General features: G+C 21.5%; 4 protein-coding genes across 14 annotated transcripts; 2 read left to right on the top strand and 2 right to left on the bottom strand.

The window, feature by feature from the left end:
* Nucleotides 1–534: 534 nt before the first annotated feature.
* Nucleotides 535–3,376, bottom strand: LOC100863512 (homologous-pairing protein 2 homolog). Of its 3 annotated transcripts, none has more exons than XM_086913683.1 (4): nt 2,873–3,376; nt 1,787–2,756; nt 1,445–1,682; nt 535–1,368 (listed from the first exon to the last, which is right to left on the bottom strand). In XM_086913683.1, exons 3-4 carry the CDS (start codon nt 1,592–1,594, stop codon nt 916–918), a joined length of 603 nt encoding a protein of 200 aa, XP_086769809.1. In that variant the 5' UTR covers nt 1,595–1,682; nt 1,787–2,756; nt 2,873–3,376; the 3' UTR covers nt 535–915. The 3 variants fall into 3 exon arrangements, with proteins under 3 accessions (XP_086769809.1, XP_086769810.1, XP_086769811.1); XM_086913684.1 differs by lacking the exon at nt 2,873–3,376 and having other exon boundaries at nt 1,787–1,834; nt 1,967–2,081; XM_086913685.1 differs by lacking the exon at nt 2,873–3,376 and having other exon boundaries at nt 1,787–1,834; nt 2,039–2,058.
* On the top strand, nt 2,251–9,523 carry LOC100863633 (dipeptidase 1). 6 transcript variants are annotated; one of them, XM_086913678.1, is made up of 12 exons: nt 2,251–2,520; nt 2,711–3,004; nt 5,306–5,468; nt 6,393–6,555; nt 7,283–7,566; nt 7,818–7,875; nt 7,950–8,126; nt 8,211–8,301; nt 8,421–8,496; nt 8,564–8,705; nt 8,783–8,901; nt 8,971–9,523. In XM_086913678.1, exons 2-12 carry the CDS (start codon nt 2,944–2,946, stop codon nt 9,011–9,013), a joined length of 1,377 nt encoding a protein of 458 aa, XP_086769804.1. In that variant the 5' UTR covers nt 2,251–2,520; nt 2,711–2,943; the 3' UTR covers nt 9,014–9,523. The 6 variants fall into 6 exon arrangements, with proteins under 6 accessions (XP_086769804.1, XP_086769805.1, XP_086769806.1 ...); XM_086913679.1 differs by lacking the exon at nt 2,251–2,520 and adding an exon at nt 3,288–3,522 and having other exon boundaries at nt 2,739–3,004; XM_086913680.1 differs by lacking the exons at nt 2,251–2,520; nt 2,711–3,004 and adding an exon at nt 3,321–3,617.
* Nucleotides 9,524–10,083: 560 nt separating this feature from the next.
* Pp2A-29B (Protein phosphatase PP2A regulatory subunit A) lies at nt 10,084–14,022 on the top strand. 2 transcript variants are annotated; one of them, XM_012494800.2, is made up of 10 exons: nt 10,084–10,382; nt 10,738–10,929; nt 11,349–11,568; nt 11,653–11,813; nt 11,891–12,046; nt 12,126–12,397; nt 12,480–12,674; nt 12,856–13,099; nt 13,163–13,406; nt 13,532–14,022. In XM_012494800.2, the coding sequence occupies exons 1-10, from the start codon at nt 10,299–10,301 to the stop codon at nt 13,534–13,536; spliced, it is 1,773 nt and encodes a 590-aa protein (XP_012350254.1). In that variant the 5' UTR covers nt 10,084–10,298; the 3' UTR covers nt 13,537–14,022. The 2 variants fall into 2 exon arrangements, with proteins under 2 accessions (XP_012350254.1, XP_003690652.1); XM_003690604.4 differs by having other exon boundaries at nt 10,235–10,382; nt 13,527–14,022.
* A 305-nt stretch (nt 14,023–14,327) lies between these two features.
* LOC100869289 (uncharacterized) lies at nt 14,328–18,858 on the bottom strand. Of its 3 annotated transcripts, none has more exons than XM_012494831.3 (10): nt 18,524–18,858; nt 17,918–18,104; nt 17,589–17,828; nt 17,268–17,507; nt 17,076–17,171; nt 16,736–17,004; nt 16,550–16,648; nt 16,114–16,378; nt 15,792–16,036; nt 14,328–15,699 (listed from the first exon to the last, which is right to left on the bottom strand). In XM_012494831.3, the coding sequence occupies exons 2-10, from the start codon at nt 18,056–18,058 to the stop codon at nt 15,546–15,548; spliced, it is 1,749 nt and encodes a 582-aa protein (XP_012350285.1). In that variant the 5' UTR covers nt 18,059–18,104; nt 18,524–18,858; the 3' UTR covers nt 14,328–15,545. The 3 variants fall into 3 exon arrangements, with proteins under 3 accessions (XP_012350285.1, XP_012350286.1, XP_003690661.1); XM_012494832.3 differs by having other exon boundaries at nt 18,619–18,858; XM_003690613.4 differs by having other exon boundaries at nt 18,408–18,846.
* Between the last annotated feature and the right edge of the window lie 1,210 nt (nt 18,859–20,068).

Below are 20,068 nucleotides of genomic sequence, written 5' to 3'. Positions count from 1 at the left end.
TGCAATCTTAATCTGAATTGAATGATAAAATTCTAAAATGATAAAGGCGTCTAATATCACATGTTTGTTTAGTAATTCCGAGAGAGTATTAAAAAAAATGCATTGAATGTTAGGTCTATTCTGTACCTCATCTGTATTTTACCTCTTAACAATCCTGGATTGATCTATTATCTCTTAACAACCTATTCTAGTATCTCATAATAGTCTTGGATTGATCTATTATCCCTTAATAACCAATTTTACTCTCTCTTAACAATAGTTGTTCATAAATCAATTTTGTAATATTTCTATCGTACACAAATAAATATTATTCATTCTATGTAAATATGTTCTTAATTTTAAATTATTAATTAAATTTTGTATTCAAATAAAGTTACATATATTGTATATTGTAATATAAATTTTTCTAAAATAAAAATTATAATAATATTTTATTTTTTTTTATATAATAATTATTTGGAAAACAATATGTGTTGAAAAAATTAGAAACAAAAAATGAAAAATTTTTTATATAAAAATAAGAAAACTAAGAAATATTTAGACAATGATTTATTTATTAAAATTATTTTATTTAATAACAATAATAATTTAAATATAGATAATATTAATTTTATATGTACAAATAAATAATTTTGTTTCATACAAATTTGTTAATAAATGAGTATGTATGAACAAAGTTTTTCAAATGCAATATAAAAATACATTTTAAAATAAAAAATATATGAATTATATAAGAAATATATTATAACATTATTATTATTTAATGAAAAATAGTTTAAAATATAAGTAGATATACACATAATACAAGCATAACTTAAGATATATATCAGAAAAATAATATTAATAACTAATTAATGATTAAGAATAATTTATATATACTAATATAATAAATAATAATAATGATATAATAAAATATCATTGAACAACTTTTGGTTCTATTCCTATTTCTTCATACAACTCATTTTTACTACCAGGGTAATTATCTAATATACAGTCTAATATTTCAGTACATAAACGTTTCCGTTTTACATATTCACGTGAATAATCATTTATTGCTTTTTCTGCTTTTCTTTTAGATTCAGTTAAGTCCTCAGTTCCATTTGCCTCCATTAATGCATCCAATTTATTTTTCAATTCTATAATTCTCTGTTGAGTTAAAGCTTTTTGTTTTTTTGCTTCTTCAATTGTAATAGAAGACTTCATAGATGACAATAAAGCCTCTTGTACTTTAATTTCTCTTTCTAATTCTTGATACTTACTTTCAACTTCATTAGCATGCGCTTGTAATTCTTTATCTATTCTCATTAATTCTTCTACATCAAGAGATGAATCTTGAGTTGGACAATAAAGTTTTTGTTTTCCATATACCTAATGCAAAAATCAATTTTTTAATATAATCAATCTATTTTATATTATATTTTATATTATATAATAAATATTCTACTTTTTCAAATATTTTTCCTTCAGCCACCAATTTATCTACAGCTTTTTGTACAGCTACTTTACCATATTCATTATGAAGATTTGAAACTAAATCATTAATACTATATGGTCTATTTTGTATTTTCATGTATTTATATACAGTTTCTGCCATTGTTGCTATTAATTTTTAAAATTTTTTTTATTTTTTATATACTGTGTTTAATTCTATAATGTGTTATTTCTGTAGGTTATTTTATTTTCTAATTAAAAAATTAATTTCATTAAGTACAATAGTAATTATAATAATTTATTCAATATGTTATTTTTATTGTTAAAATTAATTCGTCGTGTTATAATTACTTACAAACATTGTCATACGTCATTATTTATAACATTGATTGAAAATATTGATCTACAATAAAAAACATTTAGGTTAATAAATCCTTGCAGATTTTATTGTTAGAATCACAAAATTAATTTTTATAACAAAATATAAAAGAATATAATTATAAATTAATTATTTTACTAATATTTTTATTATTACACATTTTTTATTCTATTAATATTATGTATAATCTTATTACAATCAACATGCAACAAGTGTTTTTTTACCAACTTCATAGATCACGTGATTTTAAATGTAATTAAACCTTGAAAGCGAAAAATTTAATAAAATATTATATAAAAGAATATTATATAACAAAAATATTACGAAAATAAATGATATAAAATAATAATAATAATATTTATAAAAATTAAGAAAACCACTTTCAAATTAATTTTTTTTATCAAAAATCAAGATCTTTATATTTTTTATTAAACATTATTACAACATTATTTCTATAAATAATATTAAAATCAAATGTTATTTAAATGTATACTTATGTATTATTATGATATCTTTTTTTTATTTTAAACAATGTAACATTTATTATTTTTCATACTTTCATATAAAATCGTATACGTTTGTTATCTTCTAAATATTCATATTACGAAACTTAACTTAACTTAATATGCATTCATATTGAGAAAGATAGATAATAAAAGGAAACGAAAAAGAAGGAAAGAACATCGCAATTTCAATCTTCATTTTCTAAGGTACTATAGATTCTAATATACTATTAATTAGTAAATGCTATTAATTATCCTTAATTAAAAATAGTCATTTCATCATAATCATTTTAATCAGAATGATCTTGTGAATTTATTAACAACATTAATATTATAATAGAACAAAAAATTAAATTTTTTTGTCAAAATAATAATTCATCGATTCTTATCTTATCAGATCATGTCCTGACGGCTTCAAAGGTTCATTTGCTTAAGATGAAAATCTGGTGGGGATAACGAAATTACATTATGTGATGCATTTCAAGTTACATTTTCTAAGACATTACTGTATTAGAAGTAAATTTAAAAATATAAATTAGTATATGGAAGAGTAACTTACTGGAATTTATTGTGTATACTTATATCAAAATATATCGATGTGAATAGAAATTGTTTGTTAAAAATAACAACATGAATTTTCTTCGGAACAGTGCAAATAGTGTCATCAATAAATGCCCTGCCATTAAAATGGGTGAATTAGTTATTAGTTATATGCATTATATCATTTGACATATCATATATTTCAAATTATTATAATTGCAATATACGATCATTTAAGTGTTAACGCGAAAATATATTCATTCTCAAAATTTAATAACCAATAATTTTATTTAATAATATGTTATTTTTTATATTGTTGTTAATAAAATTGTCGGATATAGAAAATTCAATTTTATACACCAATCAATAAAAATGTTTTTAATAAAATGAAAAATTAATGTAAAAAAATATTTAAAAAAATTTATTTTTTCCAGTTTCAATTTAATTTTATATTAGAAACGATTCTGTATAGACAACTACTGAACCGAAGATAGGAGAGAGTTGAAACTCGATACATATCTATACTTTGATCATGCAGTAATACCATATTTGTCACGAAAAGTGTATACATATATATAATGCATACTTATTAATCAGAAAATATTTATAATCAATAATAAACATGATTTCTCAATAAATGAATGAAAGATAAATATAATTATTTAGTGAGTGAGTGAAATCAAAGAAAAGTTTATTAAAAACAATTCTTTTTCTCTACACAATTCTTCGTGTAATTCTAATGGATCAAAATATAATCATGATTGGTATTGTATTAATAACAAAAATAACAACAAAAATAATAACAATTATATAGTATGTATCAGTTTTTGTAATGATATATTTAAATATTTAAATATTTTTATATTTACTATATGATATTAAAATTTCAATATATTACCGTATATACTGAAATAATGAAATAATAAGAATATATTTTTTTAAAGATTTGACTAGTAACATTGAGATATTTTATTTATTTTAACTAATTGTTTTTTATCATTAAGTGAAATAAATACATTGACGGACGTCAATATAATATTATTTATAATATTATAATTTCAAAAAAAAACCTCATCTCTATAACAACTTTTTCTATTTTTCTAATATTCAGAATTAACTATCTAAAGTTTTATAATGTTTTATGTATAGAATAAATTTTGGTATGCTTTACATTATTTTTATAAATTTTATAAATTTATTTAACTTTTATTGATTTTGCAAAAAAGTAAGTTGATTATTATTTTTAAATTTGATAAATATTACTTTAATATTAACTTCAAAAAATAAAAAATTTTTATAATTATATTAATTAAATCAAAAAATTATGAGATTTTAAATGACTTATATTTGTATAAGTATGTGTGATTGGATATTAGTGACCAGAGATGAAAAGGCGAGTCAGTTGCTTGTGAGATCTCATTGAGAGTATAATAAAATTAGTTTCGTTAACTTAGAAAATAATAATTTGTGTGTAATTTAATAATATTTTAAGTGTTATTAAATGCAATTACTTATATGCAGCGAACATTTTCAATTAACATTACTGTTTCTAACCTTGAAATAAATTTTTTTTTTTTCTGAAATATGTATGTGTAATAGTTTAAGTGAAATTTATAGAATTATTATTATCAAATATAAATTGAAAATCATATAGTTTTTTATTTTGTATAAGATTTGTAATCATGGAAGAATTGATATCATATTTATATATAATTGTGTATATACTATTTTACTTTTTAGTTTAATTCGTCTTTTATATAGCAATACAAATTATTGTATTAAACGTTTTATCTTATTTTTTTTTTTCTTACGATAAGAAAAATATATAATTTTATTTTTTCTTTATAAATTCATTATATTACTTAATATTCTGTTAAACTAAGCCAAATTATCAAATACATGCAATCGTGAATTATTTCTTTCTCTTTCTCTCTCTCTTTAATTCAATCCTTTCTACAATTTTTTTAACTAATAATGTTCATAATTAAATATTATGCATATATTTTTTTATTAATTGTTTTTATAATTGTATTTAATAATTATTTTTATAATCATATTTTGTAATTATTTGTATAAAATTATGTATATAAAATTTTATAATCAAATAACAATATAATTGAACTTCTTAAAATCAAATTTTTAATTTCATCTATAGTATATATCAAATAACATAATTTCCATGATTCGTAGCATCTGTAATTCATTTAAAAAACTGATGCAACATTTATTTAATTTTCGGAAAATTTTAATAAACATATTTATTATATATTTCGAATATATATGTATATTATACATATATTTATATAATATAAAATGTACATCTGGCAGAATTCTTATTGCAAATTAGCTAAACAAATTGCATGATATTCAAACAAAAAATTATTATTCGATTTTAAGATATCATATAATATTGGAATAACAGTGGAATAATTATTATTGAATGTTTTTTCAGAGTGGTTCACCAAAGAATTCTTGTGTACTGGAAGGATGAGATACGTGAGTTTTGGAATTTGTGGATTATTCATTATAATATTTACAGTTAGTTTAAGCTTAGCATTGATCATTGATAACTATAATGGAAGCGATGCTCTCGACAATGTACCACTTATTGATGGGTAAGTAATCTTTGTAATTATTAAAAAAGAAGATATACAGTAATAAAAAATATAATAAATATAAATACTATAAAAATTATGAATATTTATTTAATGTAAATTATTATTATTCCCTTCAAAAGAATATAATTGCAATAATTATTTAGTATAAAGTAAAATATAGTATGATTTTAAATAATTATTTAAATATTGTCATAGAATAACCTTTTCTTTTTAAATTTATTTTATCATTTTATAAAATTTGTTTGTTGTAATATTATTTTTATTTTTAATTCGAAATATATTTATTTTGATACTAATCATAAAAATTAATTAAAAAAATTAATTAACAAAAATATATAAATTATGTTAAAAATGAAATTTCAAAATATTTTTCTACAATTTCAGTATTTACAGACTTTGACGAAGATTTTATTGTACAAGAATTTTTCTGTGTTGAGATATTGATTGAAAAGAATATAACGGGATCTCAGTGGAATAAGATGGAAATTCATGAATAATCATGTACGATATTCGTTAGTCAAATTCGATAATTTATATAAATTAATCATAAACTATGCAATTAACGTAAAAAAAAAAAAAAACATTGCGAATTTTTTTTGAATAACTTATAATTAGGAATGACAATCAATTTTTTCATTAATCCAAAAATTTATAGTATTTTGTAATTATTCATCTTCCATTTTTTTTTCTTTCTTTATAAATTTCGATTGAATAATGTAAAATGATGAAAAATTTTTATTTTTTTTACACAAATATATCTAATTTATATTAGTTACAAATATTAATTTAGATTAAAAAATAGATAATAAAAATAAGATAAATTAAAAATTTTGTTTCTGATTATAATTTTTCATTATTTATATAATTGTATGAAATGTATATGTATAAAATAGATAGTAATTTTTATTTTTTTCATTTCAGTCACAATGATTTACCTCACAACTTATATAAATTGCTAGGCAATAACTTAGATCAATTTGATTTTACCAAAAATTTATCCGACGACAAATTATGGGGTAAACACGTATGTAACTCATGTACCACAGACTTGCCCCGACTAAGAAAAGGAAAAGTGGGTGGACAAGTGAGTGAGAAAACAATAAATGAAAAAGATAGATTATCATTAGAATTTCCATTTCTTCATATGCGTTGTAAAATAAATTAATTAATTTGTTTATTGTTATTAAAAATTGTTATCATTTTAGATTTAAATAATTAGATTGAACCGAGGAATGTTTTATTATTGCAGTAAACGCTGGTAATATGATACGACTTTTATGTTTTACGTTATTTTTTTATTTATACAATTATTTATCTATTATATTTTTTGCTAATTTTTTTAGAAATTTAAAATTTGTTGAATCTTTTGTTGTTGTCGCAATTTATTAGTATTATTATTATTATCATTAATTATCACTTTTTTGTAAAAATTTTTGAAATTGATATGATATATAATAACGAATGTTTTGAAGACATTTAAAAAATTAATTGTTTCATTAAATAGAATATATATTTGAATTTTAAGATTTAAAATAACATTATACATAATTGTATTGCATACTTTCATAGAAATATGATTCATTGCTCAATAACTATGATTCAATGATTAGAAAAGATTATTACATCGAGTCATATCTTTTAATAAAAACATTATCATTTTGAATGAAAACGTATTGTAGTATTATAAAGATGTAAAAAATTAATTTAATTGTAAACTTAAAAAAAAAATAGAAATTTACTGCAGTATATATTGCGTTAAAATTTAACATGTTTTTTTTTTTAATTCGATTAATAATAAATTTAAATTTCAGTTCTGGGCCGCATATGTTGATTGCTCGTCGCAATATAAGGATGCAGTTTTATTAACCTTGAGACAAATCGATGTTATTAAGAGATTAATTCGTAAATATCCGAATGATTTGCAATTCGTAACGAAAGCTGAAGATATCACAGATGCGTGGAAGGACAAAAAAATTGCCTCCATGATCGGCGTTGAAGGTGGCCATTCCATTGATTCCAGTTTGGCAGTGCTCCGACTTTATTATGATCTTGGTGTGCGATATATGACACTAACGCATAGTTGTAACACTCCATGGTATGATAAATTTTTATTCGAACAAAATATTTTAATATTTTAATAGTTAGATCTCTTAAAGTATTCAATTTATAAAAATAAAATTTTTTATGAAAAAATGAAAATTTGTATTATGCTAATGGAATAATAAGGAATAGAAAATAATAAGGAAACAACTTTTTTATAATAATAAATAAATAATATTTCGTTGTAATTTTATTTAATAAAAAAATAAAAATATAAACATTATTAAATATTTTCTTTTATTGAAGGGCCGACGCATCAACAGTGACTAATGGTGGTATCAACAATCTTACAGATTTCGGGAAAGTATGTTAAATTTTTTTAATTTGTTGCTGTATTTATATTTATAAAAGTTTACAAATTTCATATTTTAATAATAGGCTGTTGTTTATGAAATGAACCGATTAGGAATGTTAATCGATTTATCACACGTGTCTCATAATGTTATGAGAGAAGTGCTTGAAATATCGAAAGCACCTATTATTTTCTCTCATTCATCCGTTTTTGCCCTTTGTCGTAATAATCGTAATGTTCCTGACGATGTTCTTCTGACAGTTGTAAGTAAATTTTTTCAATATTTTCAGAATATCCCATAAATAAAGCATATAATTTTGAATATTAAATATATATATAATTTTCAGAAAAAAAATAATGGTATCGTAATGGTGAACTTTTACTCGAAATTTGTAAATTGTAATACCTCGAGAAAGGCGACTATGCAAGATGTTATAGGTATAATATTATTGAAAGTTCAATTTTATATTTATTAAGATAAGGAAATTAAGAAAAGATACTTAAGAAAAGTATATAGAATTTTTATCATAAATAATCGTTCATTTTTTTCCTTTTAGACCATATCAATTATATTCGCAATCTTATCGGACCGAATCATATTGGTATTGGTGCTGATTACGATGGAGTAAATACGTAAGTGTCACTCGCGAATTGTCAAATTTAATATAAATATAAGATAAATTTGTATAACATATTTTAGAATGCCAGAAGGTTTGGAAGATGTTTCTAAATATTCAGAGTTATTTGATCGCATCTACGATAGTGATCAAAATTGGACCAAAGATGAAATGGAGAAATTAGCTGGAAAAAATTTAATCCGTGTATTAAAAGCAGCGGAAAAAGTATGTCAAGTATTTAGCTAAAATAATTTTTAACATTAAAATATATGAAAATATAATTATTTTTTGTATTTCAAAAGGTGAGAGATGAAATGGCAGAATCAGGACATATACGACAAGATATTTTAGCGCCAAAACAGATTTATCAAGCTCAAATAGTAGATCATCTTCAACCAAGTACATGTTATACCTCAAAAGAGTGAGTGCAATAATTTAAACTATTATATATTTTTTAAATAATTTTACTTATTTACATATAATCTTGTAGATGGAGTGATTTTAAACCGAACAATTTAAATCAAACAGTTTGAATTAAATTGCAACAATAAGAAAAATCTATTTAAAACAAGAAAAACATAGCATCAAGTAAATATACAATCAAATTATATCAATAAAATATCGAAAAGTTGTAAGCTTTTAAAAGAACACAAAATGTATTTATTATAATTTTATAATATTTATAATATTGTTTATAAAAAGAAAATATATATTATAAAATCTGTCTATAATATGTACATATGGGTACTTATATAATTATGAAACTATAGGAATAGAGAAATAAATTTTGTTTAATATGATTAACACATTAAATACAGATTACAGATAAGTAAATATATAATATATTTATAATACATCATATACACATATATAAATATGATATCTATATTAATAAAACAATAAACAAAACAATAAACAAATGCATATTATAATTACATATATAATTTTACAAATAAATAATATCATATGTATTACAATTAATAAATATTTATATATTGTATATTAATATTTATATATAATAAAATTATTTAATAAGAAAAAAATTTTCTTTTATCATTTCTTCCTAAGAAATCATTTTATTACTTTTTGTGTATTTTGTTTAAATTTGTAATATTATATTGAAATTACATTATACTTTATAAAAATTGCAATATAATATTTCGATGATTTTTTTATGTTTTAAAGAAATATTCATGGAAGAAAAGAATTTTTATAATTTTTACTAATTAAATTGATAAAAACTTACAAATTTTTCTAAAAAATAAACAGATTAAAAAGAAGATAGAACATTTTAGAGATTTTGTACTCTTCTTTAAAATATTCTTCTCAAATCTTAAGATTTTTGTCGCTTACAGTAAGAATGGAATAAAATATTTTAATTTTAATATAAGATTTATATAAGATTTCTATTTCTAATGCATGTATAATTCCTATGTTTTACAATTAAAAAATCATTATTTAATTTATTATATATGTTTAATTTATTTTTTAATTAAAATAAAAATAATGGTACAGTAATAAAAAATAAATATTATTGAGCATAAAAACATATATATAAAAGTTGAAATACAATATAAAACGAAGAAATTTTTTTATTTTATTTGGAAATAGAAAAATATGTTTAAAGTACAAAGTGGTTGTCATTGATTTAGTAGATGTAATTTAAGCATTATTCAAAATCGAAATGAATGTATGAATGAACAGACTTTACATATGCCGCTAGTTTTCTGTAATAGTAATAACCATCAGATGGCGCAGTAATTTGAACACTACTTGAATACACGGGAGTTTCCAAGCTCTAGTGTGATCGGCAGCAAAATGGCAGCGAGCGACTCTACCACGGACGACAGCCTTTATCCGATCGCTGTTTTGATCGATGAACTAAAAAACGAGGATGTACAGGTAATTCTAAAAGTATTTAAGATCGATATCTTACAATTGCAAAACAATCGAATTGTCGTATCGCTTGCAATCATTGGAAAATACAGAGTGTTAAGGTGGCTATAGCGGTAGCGTACAATTCGATAGATTATTCTTTTACTCTTCTGTCACTTTATATTAAATATTCTATCTTTGATATCAATATACTTAACAACGTAAATTATTTATATAACAATTTTCTCGTCTAAAGATTTAAAGTTGAGATTTTAATTTGAGAAAATATATTTCATTACTTAGAGAAAACAAGCGTCTGAAAAGATAATGACTGGATTATGAAGAGTTGACCTACACATTGACAGAATTTGTTTTGTTGTAGTTACGGCTGAACTCAATAAAGAAATTATCTACGATTGCTCTTGCATTGGGCATTGAACGAACACGTAGTGAATTGATACCATTTTTAACTGAATCTATGTATGATGAAGATGAGGTTCTATTAGCATTGGCAGAACAACTCGGACAGTTTACTCCTCTTGTAGGAGGTCCAGAATACGTACATTGTTTACTGGTATATATTATTATTTATTATTTTATTCAATAATTGTAATAGCAATAATATTTAACAAATTTTTATTAAAATATATATTTAATATTTAATTCAATATATAAATTAATTTTTTTTATTATAATAGAATAATTTGAAAAGTTATGGTTCATATAAGATATTATAAAGCAAATCATATTTAATATAGTTAAATATGAACATATTTATATTATTTCAAATAAAAAATAATCAAATATTATTGCTATATAAGAATTGTTATTATTATATGTTTTAAACAAAGAAAATTGATTAAAAAGATATTGATAAAGAATTGATAAAAGAGATATATTTTACTTACTAAGATACTTAAAATAATAGTTAATAAAAATTTAGAAAAAAAATAATTATTGATAAATTTTTTAAATAAAATTTTTATAATTTAGAAACCTTTAGAGAGTTTGGCAACAGTTGAAGAAACTGTAGTTCGAGATAAAGCAGTGGAGTCTTTAAGAACTATTGCTGCTCAACATAGCTCAACAGATTTGGAAGAACAATTTGTTCCTTTGATACATCGTTTGGCAACAGGAGATTGGTTTACATCAAGAACATCAGCATGTGGTTTATTTAGTGTTTGTTATCCACGTGTTAGTCCAACAGTTAAAGGTAAAAAAATTTAAATTTTAAAAAATATAAAACATTAAAACTTCATTTGTATATAATTTCTTATGTATAAACTTTTTTTTTTAGCATGTTTACGGAATCATTTTCGTAACTTATGTCAAGATGACACTCCAATGGCACGTAGATCTGCTGCCTCACATTTAGGTGAATTTGCAAAGGTTATGGAAATTGAATATGTGAAAGCAGATTTAATTCCAATGTTTGTCATCTTAGCTCAAGATGAACAAGTAAGATAAGATATAAAAAAATTATTTTATTAATTTTAAAATATTCATATTATCTACATTCATATCATATTTTATAGGATTCAGTACGTCTCTTGGCAATTGAAGCTTGTGTCAGCATTGCAGCACTGTTACCACAAGAAGATGTAGAACAATTAGTTATGCCCACTCTTAGACAATGTGCAAGCGATCAATCATGGCGTGTACGTTATATGGTGGCAGATAAATTCACAGATGTAAATTTTTTTATATACTTTTCTCTTTTAATAAATATTTAAGTAATATTTATTAATTAATTTTATATACTATTTATAGCTTCAGAAAGCTGTAGGTCCAGAAATTACGAAAACAGATCTTGTGCCAGCATTTCAAGTACTATTGAAAGATATAGAGGCTGAAGTACGAGCAGCAGCAGCTGATAAAGTTCGTGACTTTTGTCAAAATCTTGACAAATTTAATCAAGAGTCTATTATTATGACACAAATATTACCAATAGTTAAAGAACTTGTATCAGATCCAAATCAGCATGTAAAATCAGCTTTAGCAAGTGTTATAATGGGTCTTAGTCCAATATTGGGAAAACATAAGTGAGTAAAAATATATATATCTATTTAGTTTAAATATATTTTAAATTAAATAATAATAATAATAAATTTTTTTAATTCATAGTACAATTGAACATTTATTACCATTATTTTTATCACAACTCAGAGATGAATGTTCAGAAGTTCGTCTAAATATTATCAGTAATTTAGAATGCGTTAATGAAGTTATTGGTATACAACAACTTTCACAATCTCTTCTACCAGCTATTGTAGAATTAGCTGAAGATTCAAAATGGCGTGTAAGATATGCCATTATAGAGTAAGTATTTTCCATGATATATTGTATATATTAATAATAATATATATTAAAATAATTATATTACATTATATTATATTATAATATATTATATATTATATTATATGATCATAAAATTGATGAAATTAAATTAAATTTTATTTATTATATAAAATAATCATTTGTATTTATTTATATTTTTTAGATATATGCCATTACTAGCTGGACAACTTGGAGTTGAATTCTTTGATGAAAAATTAAATTCTTTATGTATGACTTGGTTAGTAGATCATGTTTATGCTATCAGAGAAGCAGCAACGTTAAATTTAAAAAAATTGGTAGAAAAATTTGGTCCTGAATGGGCACAAAATACTGTAATACCTAAAGTCTTAGCAATGTCAAGGGATCAAAATTATCTTCACAGAATGACATGTCTATTTTGTATCAATGTAAGTAAATTATTGTATTATTTATATAATAGTTAAATTTTTTCTATTATTTTTTTATCTTAGGTATTAGCAGAAGTATGTGGTCCAGAAATAACAACAAGGGTAATGCTTCCAACAGTCTTAGGAATGGCAACGGATAATGTTGCTAATGTACGATTTAATGTTGCTAAAACCCTTCAAAAAATTGGACCTTATCTCGAGCCTTGTGCAGTACAAGCTCAAGTAAAACCTGTCTTGGATAAACTTAATACCGACAGCGACGTGGACGTAAAATATTTTGCTTCAGAAGCAATTGCAGGCATCGCAGGTAAAATTCTTATTATTTTATGATAAAATATTATTCTTGAATGAAATCTTTAATTTTTAATATTTATTTATATTATTATTTTTAAATTACATTTTTTATAGAATATATACTATGTTTTAGCGTAGGTTGAACAAGAGAAACTGCATTTAAGATTTATCCACCATTATACAGAACCTCAATTTCAAAAAGTAATCTGACGCAAACATTTACACTTATACATGGCAACAGGTAATATTATTGCACAGTCAGAGCAGATCTAATGTCGAAAAAAAATATAAATGTAAAATTCGTAGTTCACATATTAAACGATATTTTAAGTTCTGTTGTATCTGTATATCTATAATTATATTACATATTATTAAATATTCAATTCAATTGGTAAAATGTATTTCTTATACATACCTAAATAATTATCTAGAGAATGATATAGTAATAATAATAAAAAGTACTCAGAATCATTCCTAAAATCAGAAAATTTCATTATAATCTGCTCTTCCATATTCATTAATCAAAAATTTACTTTATCTTTTAATAATCAGTATTTTAGTTTGATACATAACATTGTTAAGTATTGTCTTTGTAAACATAACAATAAAATTAACAATGAATAATATAATTTTATTTTGGTCTTTTTATTTAATAATTAACTTGAATATCATACAATTTATATCGTCGCATTTATTATTATATTTTTTTATATTTTTCATTTTTAAATTAATTAAATTAGTTATCAAATTGTGTTAATAAACGATATTTAAGTTCTATTCATAGAAAAATAATAATTTATATCATCAATAAAAAATTTGGAATTTTAGAATTTTGAAAAATAAATTGTTTAAATTTAATTCGAGCATAGATATAATATATGCTATTACATATGATTATTTAAATAATAAAACATTTTAAAAAATACTTATATAATCTCGATATAAAAATCTCGATTTGTTATATTAGCCAATTTATAATACAAAAAAATAGATATGGCAATGAGAATATTTTTTTCATTCACTTTATATTAAAAAGGCATTTCTATTAGTATTATTTAATAAGGGATGGCTAATTATTATAACATAAGAATTACAAATATATCATTTAATAATTGTTAGTGTAACTACCATATACATAATAATTTTATATTAATAAGTTATTAAAACTAGAATGTTTTTGTACTTCTACAAGAAAGAATATTTGTTAGTATTATAATAGTACATATTCTTTTCCAAAAAAAGGAAATATATATCATTTCTTAATTTTATAATACTATATATACATTCTATAAAACTAAGAGGCATATGAAATACGAGTATTTTCAAATATAAAATTTATATATCGCAGAAACAATTCTTATTCTATATCTATTTAAAAATGTTACATATCAGTGAGTTATTTATAAAATATGTACCATTATTAACAATATTTTTAATTTTATAAAACCATATGATAAGAATTTTGAAATTATAGTACGGTTATATTATAGAAACTAATTTTTATAATATTATGAATTATTGAATATTATTGCATATATTTTTTTCTTATAACATTCCATATAAACATGGAAACGGTATATATATATATATATATATATATATTTAATACTATAATATAAAAGAAATTTTATTTTTGTATGTGAAAACATAGTTTTGAAAATCATATAAAACTATATATTTATTTTATTTTTTAAACTTTATATTTCAATTCATGTATTCTAATTTTAAAGTTTTATATTTATAATTTAAATTTTTTTTTTGCTTAATATATGCAAAAAATGTTTTTAAATATATTATTTTAAATTTCATTTGATCTTAATAATATTATTTTGAATAATGAAAATACATTTATTATTAAAAAGTATAAACAAAATATTTTAATTTTGAGATAACTTAATAAATTAGTCGAAAAACGTAAGAAAATTTGATCCGATTATAAAAATAAAAAAACTATTACATGATTTTCCTTAATTTGTTAAATAGTAATATTAACTTTAAAAATTATGTGGAAAATTGTAAAAAAAGTTATACATATACAATTTTGCAGTTTTAACATCTAAATAAACATTTTTGTTCTAACTTTGTTAATTTTTTTTATAAACAAAGAAATAAATGTTATATCATTAATACAAGTCAATAAGTCAAATATCAATTATATAGTAGCTGTTTCAGATTTTGCCAAATCTACACAAACTGTATGACTAATAGTTGATACATGTGCATTTCCATTATTATCAGAACTAATAATATTTAAAGATGAAATTTTGGCACGCTGATATGCTACAACTGTGTTTAAACTTAAAAACCTAAAAAAAAATTTTTTTAATAAATATGATATGCAACAATGATATATGTAAAATAATAATAAATATAAAAGCAGAAATTATCAATAACTTACCTTATACAAACATACATAACTAATAATGCAGTACCAGCTGCAAGCATTCTAATAATTGGACCTTCTACTAATTGAATAAGAGTCCAAGCAGCAGCTGATGATCCACACATTGTCGTGACAATAGCAATAGTTTGCAAACAATGACGCGAAGTTATACCATTTTGCCAATCCAATTTACTTGCATGTTCAACATTATATTTTGTACCACATACTTTGCAACTAAGACTATCAGCATTTACAGAACTCTGAAATAAATATAATGTATATGTAGCAATATAAAAAATATGTAAAATTTGAATATAAAATAAAAATAATATTTTACCTCGACCAACCATCGACGCAAACAATTGTGGTGAACTGCACTCACATCACCTCTACATTGACAAGGTTGTATTAATGGTCCAGCATCTTGCCTTTCACTATCATAGCAAATCCAACAATCTTTACTACTAATTGATGTTCCATCTGAGAAAAGTGCAGTCTCTTGTTCTCCACTTTTATCTTGTAATTCTATTTCTTTTATATACTTAGAGTGATCTAATCGCTTCAAAAGACGTTTCGGATTTAGAATCCATAATTGTTCTGGACTAAAATAAAATAAAAAGAAATATTATAATAATTAAATATCAATTAAGATTAATTAAAAATTAGAAATAAAATACTATAGATTTTCATATTAACATAGTTTCATTATTATATTATATTTGTATTAATTATATTTTAAATTAGTAATTTAATAAATAATATAAAATATAAACCTAAAACAATTCCATAACACACATGGAAACCATAATATTACGCCTACTTCAATAATACGGAAAACAACATCATGCCAATTCCTACTATATATAGGAACTCTGTAACATAAAATATACGTAATTACTAGGATAAGAGGATAAGAGAAATATAATTATATTCAATTAAGATATTATTTTCAAACTCACTTTGCTTTCCAAAATTCACTAAGTGTTTCACTACATAAAAATCCAACAATAAAAAATAACATGATAGCTTGTGATAATAATCCTACACGAGACTGATGTAACTGAGAAATATTTATTTGTTCTTGCACTTGAGATGATTGTGATGTACTTGGAACAGCATCAAACAATTTTGCAGTAACTTGTTCTTCAGCACTAACTTTTAAATCAGAAACCATACGTTTATTCAAAATTGTACTATTTTGATAATCATTCAAGAAGCCACCTCGAATCTAAAAAAATTCATTTTAATGCAACATATATTTACCGAAAGTTTTTATATTATTTATAATAATTAATTTACTTTGAAGTATACTTCCACTCCATAAATTAAGAAGAAAATCACAACAATAAATAAGAGCACTGCATAACAGCCATTAAAAATATGAGTGTAAGAGCTCTAAAAAAAATTAATTAATGCATAATAAATTATTGATAATGTGATATTAAAATAATTGAAATTCCATTATGATAAATATACCATTATTTAATTTACCTGATCTTCTTCAGAATATAATTGAGTGATAATAAACTCTGCTAAAAGTAGAGAATATGTTAATACATTGAATACAGCAAAACCTATGAATGATTTTGAAAGAAATTGTGGTTTGTCCCATGACATATTTCTCAAGTGAAATACTTCAGCCCAGAAACAAACAATTAAAGAGGATCCACTTAAAACAAGTGGATAATATGCAGATAATAAACTTCTAGACCATCCTTCTTTAAATGCTGTCTGTAAAAAAATAAATTTATAAATATTTAAAAAAAAATAAAATAATTTTTTAATATAATAATATTTTTATGTAATATTTACTGGTGATGTAAAATATGCTCCTCTTATCAATGATGCAAGAAATACAATAAAATATAAAACTTTTTGTGTTGTAACTCTACAAGCTCTGAGAAAAGATGGTGCTTTCATTTTTTGCCATTCTGCGATAATACACATAATAAGTTGTATTAAACAGACAAATGCCAGCATAAAAAATATTGTGGCAAATGCAATATAATAACTTAAATTTGGAACATGACATTCTAATCCATCAAATTGAATCTATAAGAAAAAAATATATAAATATTTTGAAATATAAAAAATAATTGAAATTCAAGTATAATTTTTAATTGGTTAAATTATAATATTACCTCACATAAACAAGTACCATTATGACATTCTCCATGTCCGGAGCAATTTTCATTGCCACAGGTATCATTCCAAGCCATCATTCCAAACTTTACTAATAAAGTTAATGGATTTTGTGTACTCAAAGCAATCATTTGTTCCATGATCACTAGATAAAACTGACTGTTATTACACAGTCGTTATGAAAATCTGGTAAATGTAACAAACAGATATTTTCAAAATATTCAAAAAATGATAAATTAAATAATATGTGAATGCAAATTAAAATCTATAAACATTGATAACATATTATAACATTATACATGAGATATTGCATATATAAAATTTTGCAACCAATAAAATAAAATTTATATAACAAATATTTGTTAATAAGAAAACTTTAAATTCAAAATTATTAAAATTCCATAAATAACAATAAAAATTGAAACAAAAAGATTATAATAAGAAATATAAAACACAAATTAAATTATATAAAAGATTATTATTACATACCATAAAATTAATATCCATAAATAATATTTACAAATATTTTTATAAATCTAATTATAACATAATAAAAGATATTATGAATCCTAAAAAATCGAAAAACTATTGTAACTCAAACTTACTAATAAATTGCGCACTTTATTCTTAGCACTGATATTTCTGTTGTTTAATGATATAAATTTAATGATATGGTTCAAATACAATTTTAACCACCTACGCAACAATTTAATTCTTCATCAGCTGTCACTATTACTACATCTTTAATAAATATTGACATTAGATAAAATACGATTTATTGTCATGAATTTTTTTAATATTTTAAAGCATGAACTAACAAAAATTATTTAAAAAATGACAAGTCATCAAATTAAAGATTCAATTTTTATAATATTCTTTGTTAGTATTCGAAATTAACGTTTTTTTTTCTTATAAATCCACCATTGATAATAATACAAGCATAGATAAAGTGTAAGATAGATGTAACATCCAATTCATTTTCATGTCACATAATCTAAAAACATAATCGAATTATACTGGAAGTTCGTGAAGTTCTTTATCATTTTTTTACTTCTAATATTACCGACTTATTACCGACTTAATATGAAATTTTTTGAATATATATGGGATAAATCATACATCTTCTATCAATGAGATATGTATTATAGTCATAGATAACATATAAGATAGATTTCTCATATTATATGTATTTTTTTTACTGAAATTATGAAGTCAAATTTTAATAATTTATTTATTTATTATAATTATTAACATTTATAAATTTAAATATTAAAGATTATTAAAAATTATTAAAGATTTATAATATTTAATACTTTATATTTTAAAACAATTGTTTGAAACTTACAGAAAATATATCAATATTTTCGTTTGTAACTTTTGATTAGTTTTGTTTCAATCTTTGTACTGTTTAGACGTGTTGAAGTTATATTTGTTCGATTTAGTATATAATTTAAAATTACGTCTAATATGTTGCATTTATACATGTTTTATTCGTGAATATTTTTATTATATTTATTTGCAAGTATTTACACTAAATATATATTTATTTGTAAATATTCTAAGTATGTTTATTTATGAATGTGACAGTTTCGCGCGTTCTATTTGTGAGTGTAGAACATTTCATCATTATTATAAAATTATTATAAGAAATTATTATCAATATATTATTATTTACAAATTGACTACAATTAACTGATTTTTTTTTAAACATATAATAAATGTAGTAAGTATAAATGTAATTGTAACATTTTAATATTCATATGCACACTATTTATTTATTTATTTCATAATTATTAATTATTTAGCTTTTTTTTATATTTTATACTTGACAATTTTTTAATTTTAATTGTTACTTTTTACTCAATTTTTGTTATTTTTTTGATTTTAATTCTATATTGAATTTTTAATTTGATTCTTTAATATTTCAATATTTCATATTTCTTATATCTTATTTCTTATTAGGTTTATTAAATTTTGATATTTATATAAATATGATAGTAATAATATGATAATTCTTACGTAAAATCATTTCATGTAAGAATTGTAAATAAATTCGGTTTCGATTTGATATATAGAAGAATTATTTTATGTCTCATAAATTAAAAAAAAAAAAACGAAAATCTAAAGTATTGAAATATTTATTCTTTGTC

This window comes from Apis florea, unplaced genomic scaffold (assembly GCF_048593485.1).
Source record: "Apis florea isolate Af1SG1 unplaced genomic scaffold, ASM4859348v1 contig_3496_pilon, whole genome shotgun sequence".
NCBI lineage: Eukaryota > Metazoa > Arthropoda > Insecta > Hymenoptera > Apidae > Apis > Apis florea.
The sequence above is the reverse complement of the archived record's forward strand: the minus strand, read 5'-3'. Positions and strand labels throughout refer to the sequence as shown.

Coding starts and splice junctions, on each gene's coding strand:
- LOC100863512 (XM_086913683.1), bottom strand. CDS start 1,594: ATGGCAGAAACTGTATATAAATACATGAAAATACAAAATAGACCATAT. Junction 1,369..1,444: donor AAGGAAAAATATTTGAAAAA/GTAGAATATTTA, acceptor TTTTTGCATTAG/GTATATGGAAAACAAAAACT.
- LOC100863633 (XM_086913678.1), top strand. CDS start 2,944: ATGAATTTTCTTCGGAACAGTGCAAATAGTGTCATCAATAAATGCCCT. Junction 6,556..7,282: donor AAGGAAAAGTGGGTGGACAA/GTGAGTGAGAAA, acceptor TTTAAATTTCAG/TTCTGGGCCGCATATGTTGA. Junction 8,902..8,970: donor ACATGTTATACCTCAAAAGA/GTGAGTGCAATA, acceptor ATAATCTTGTAG/ATGGAGTGATTTTAAACCGA.
- LOC100869289 (XM_012494831.3), bottom strand. CDS start 18,058: ATGGAACAAATGATTGCTTTGAGTACACAAAATCCATTAACTTTATTA. Junction 16,379..16,549: donor GTGTTATGGAATTGTTTTAG/GTTTATATTTTA, acceptor ATTTTATTTTAG/TCCAGAACAATTATGGATTC. Junction 16,037..16,113: donor TGCGTCGATGGTTGGTCGAG/GTAAAATATTAT, acceptor TATTTATTTCAG/AGTTCTGTAAATGCTGATAG.
- Pp2A-29B (XM_012494800.2), top strand. CDS start 10,299: ATGGCAGCGAGCGACTCTACCACGGACGACAGCCTTTATCCGATCGCT. Junction 12,047..12,125: donor TGGCAGATAAATTCACAGAT/GTAAATTTTTTT, acceptor TACTATTTATAG/CTTCAGAAAGCTGTAGGTCC. Junction 12,675..12,855: donor GTAAGATATGCCATTATAGA/GTAAGTATTTTC, acceptor TATATTTTTTAG/ATATATGCCATTACTAGCTG.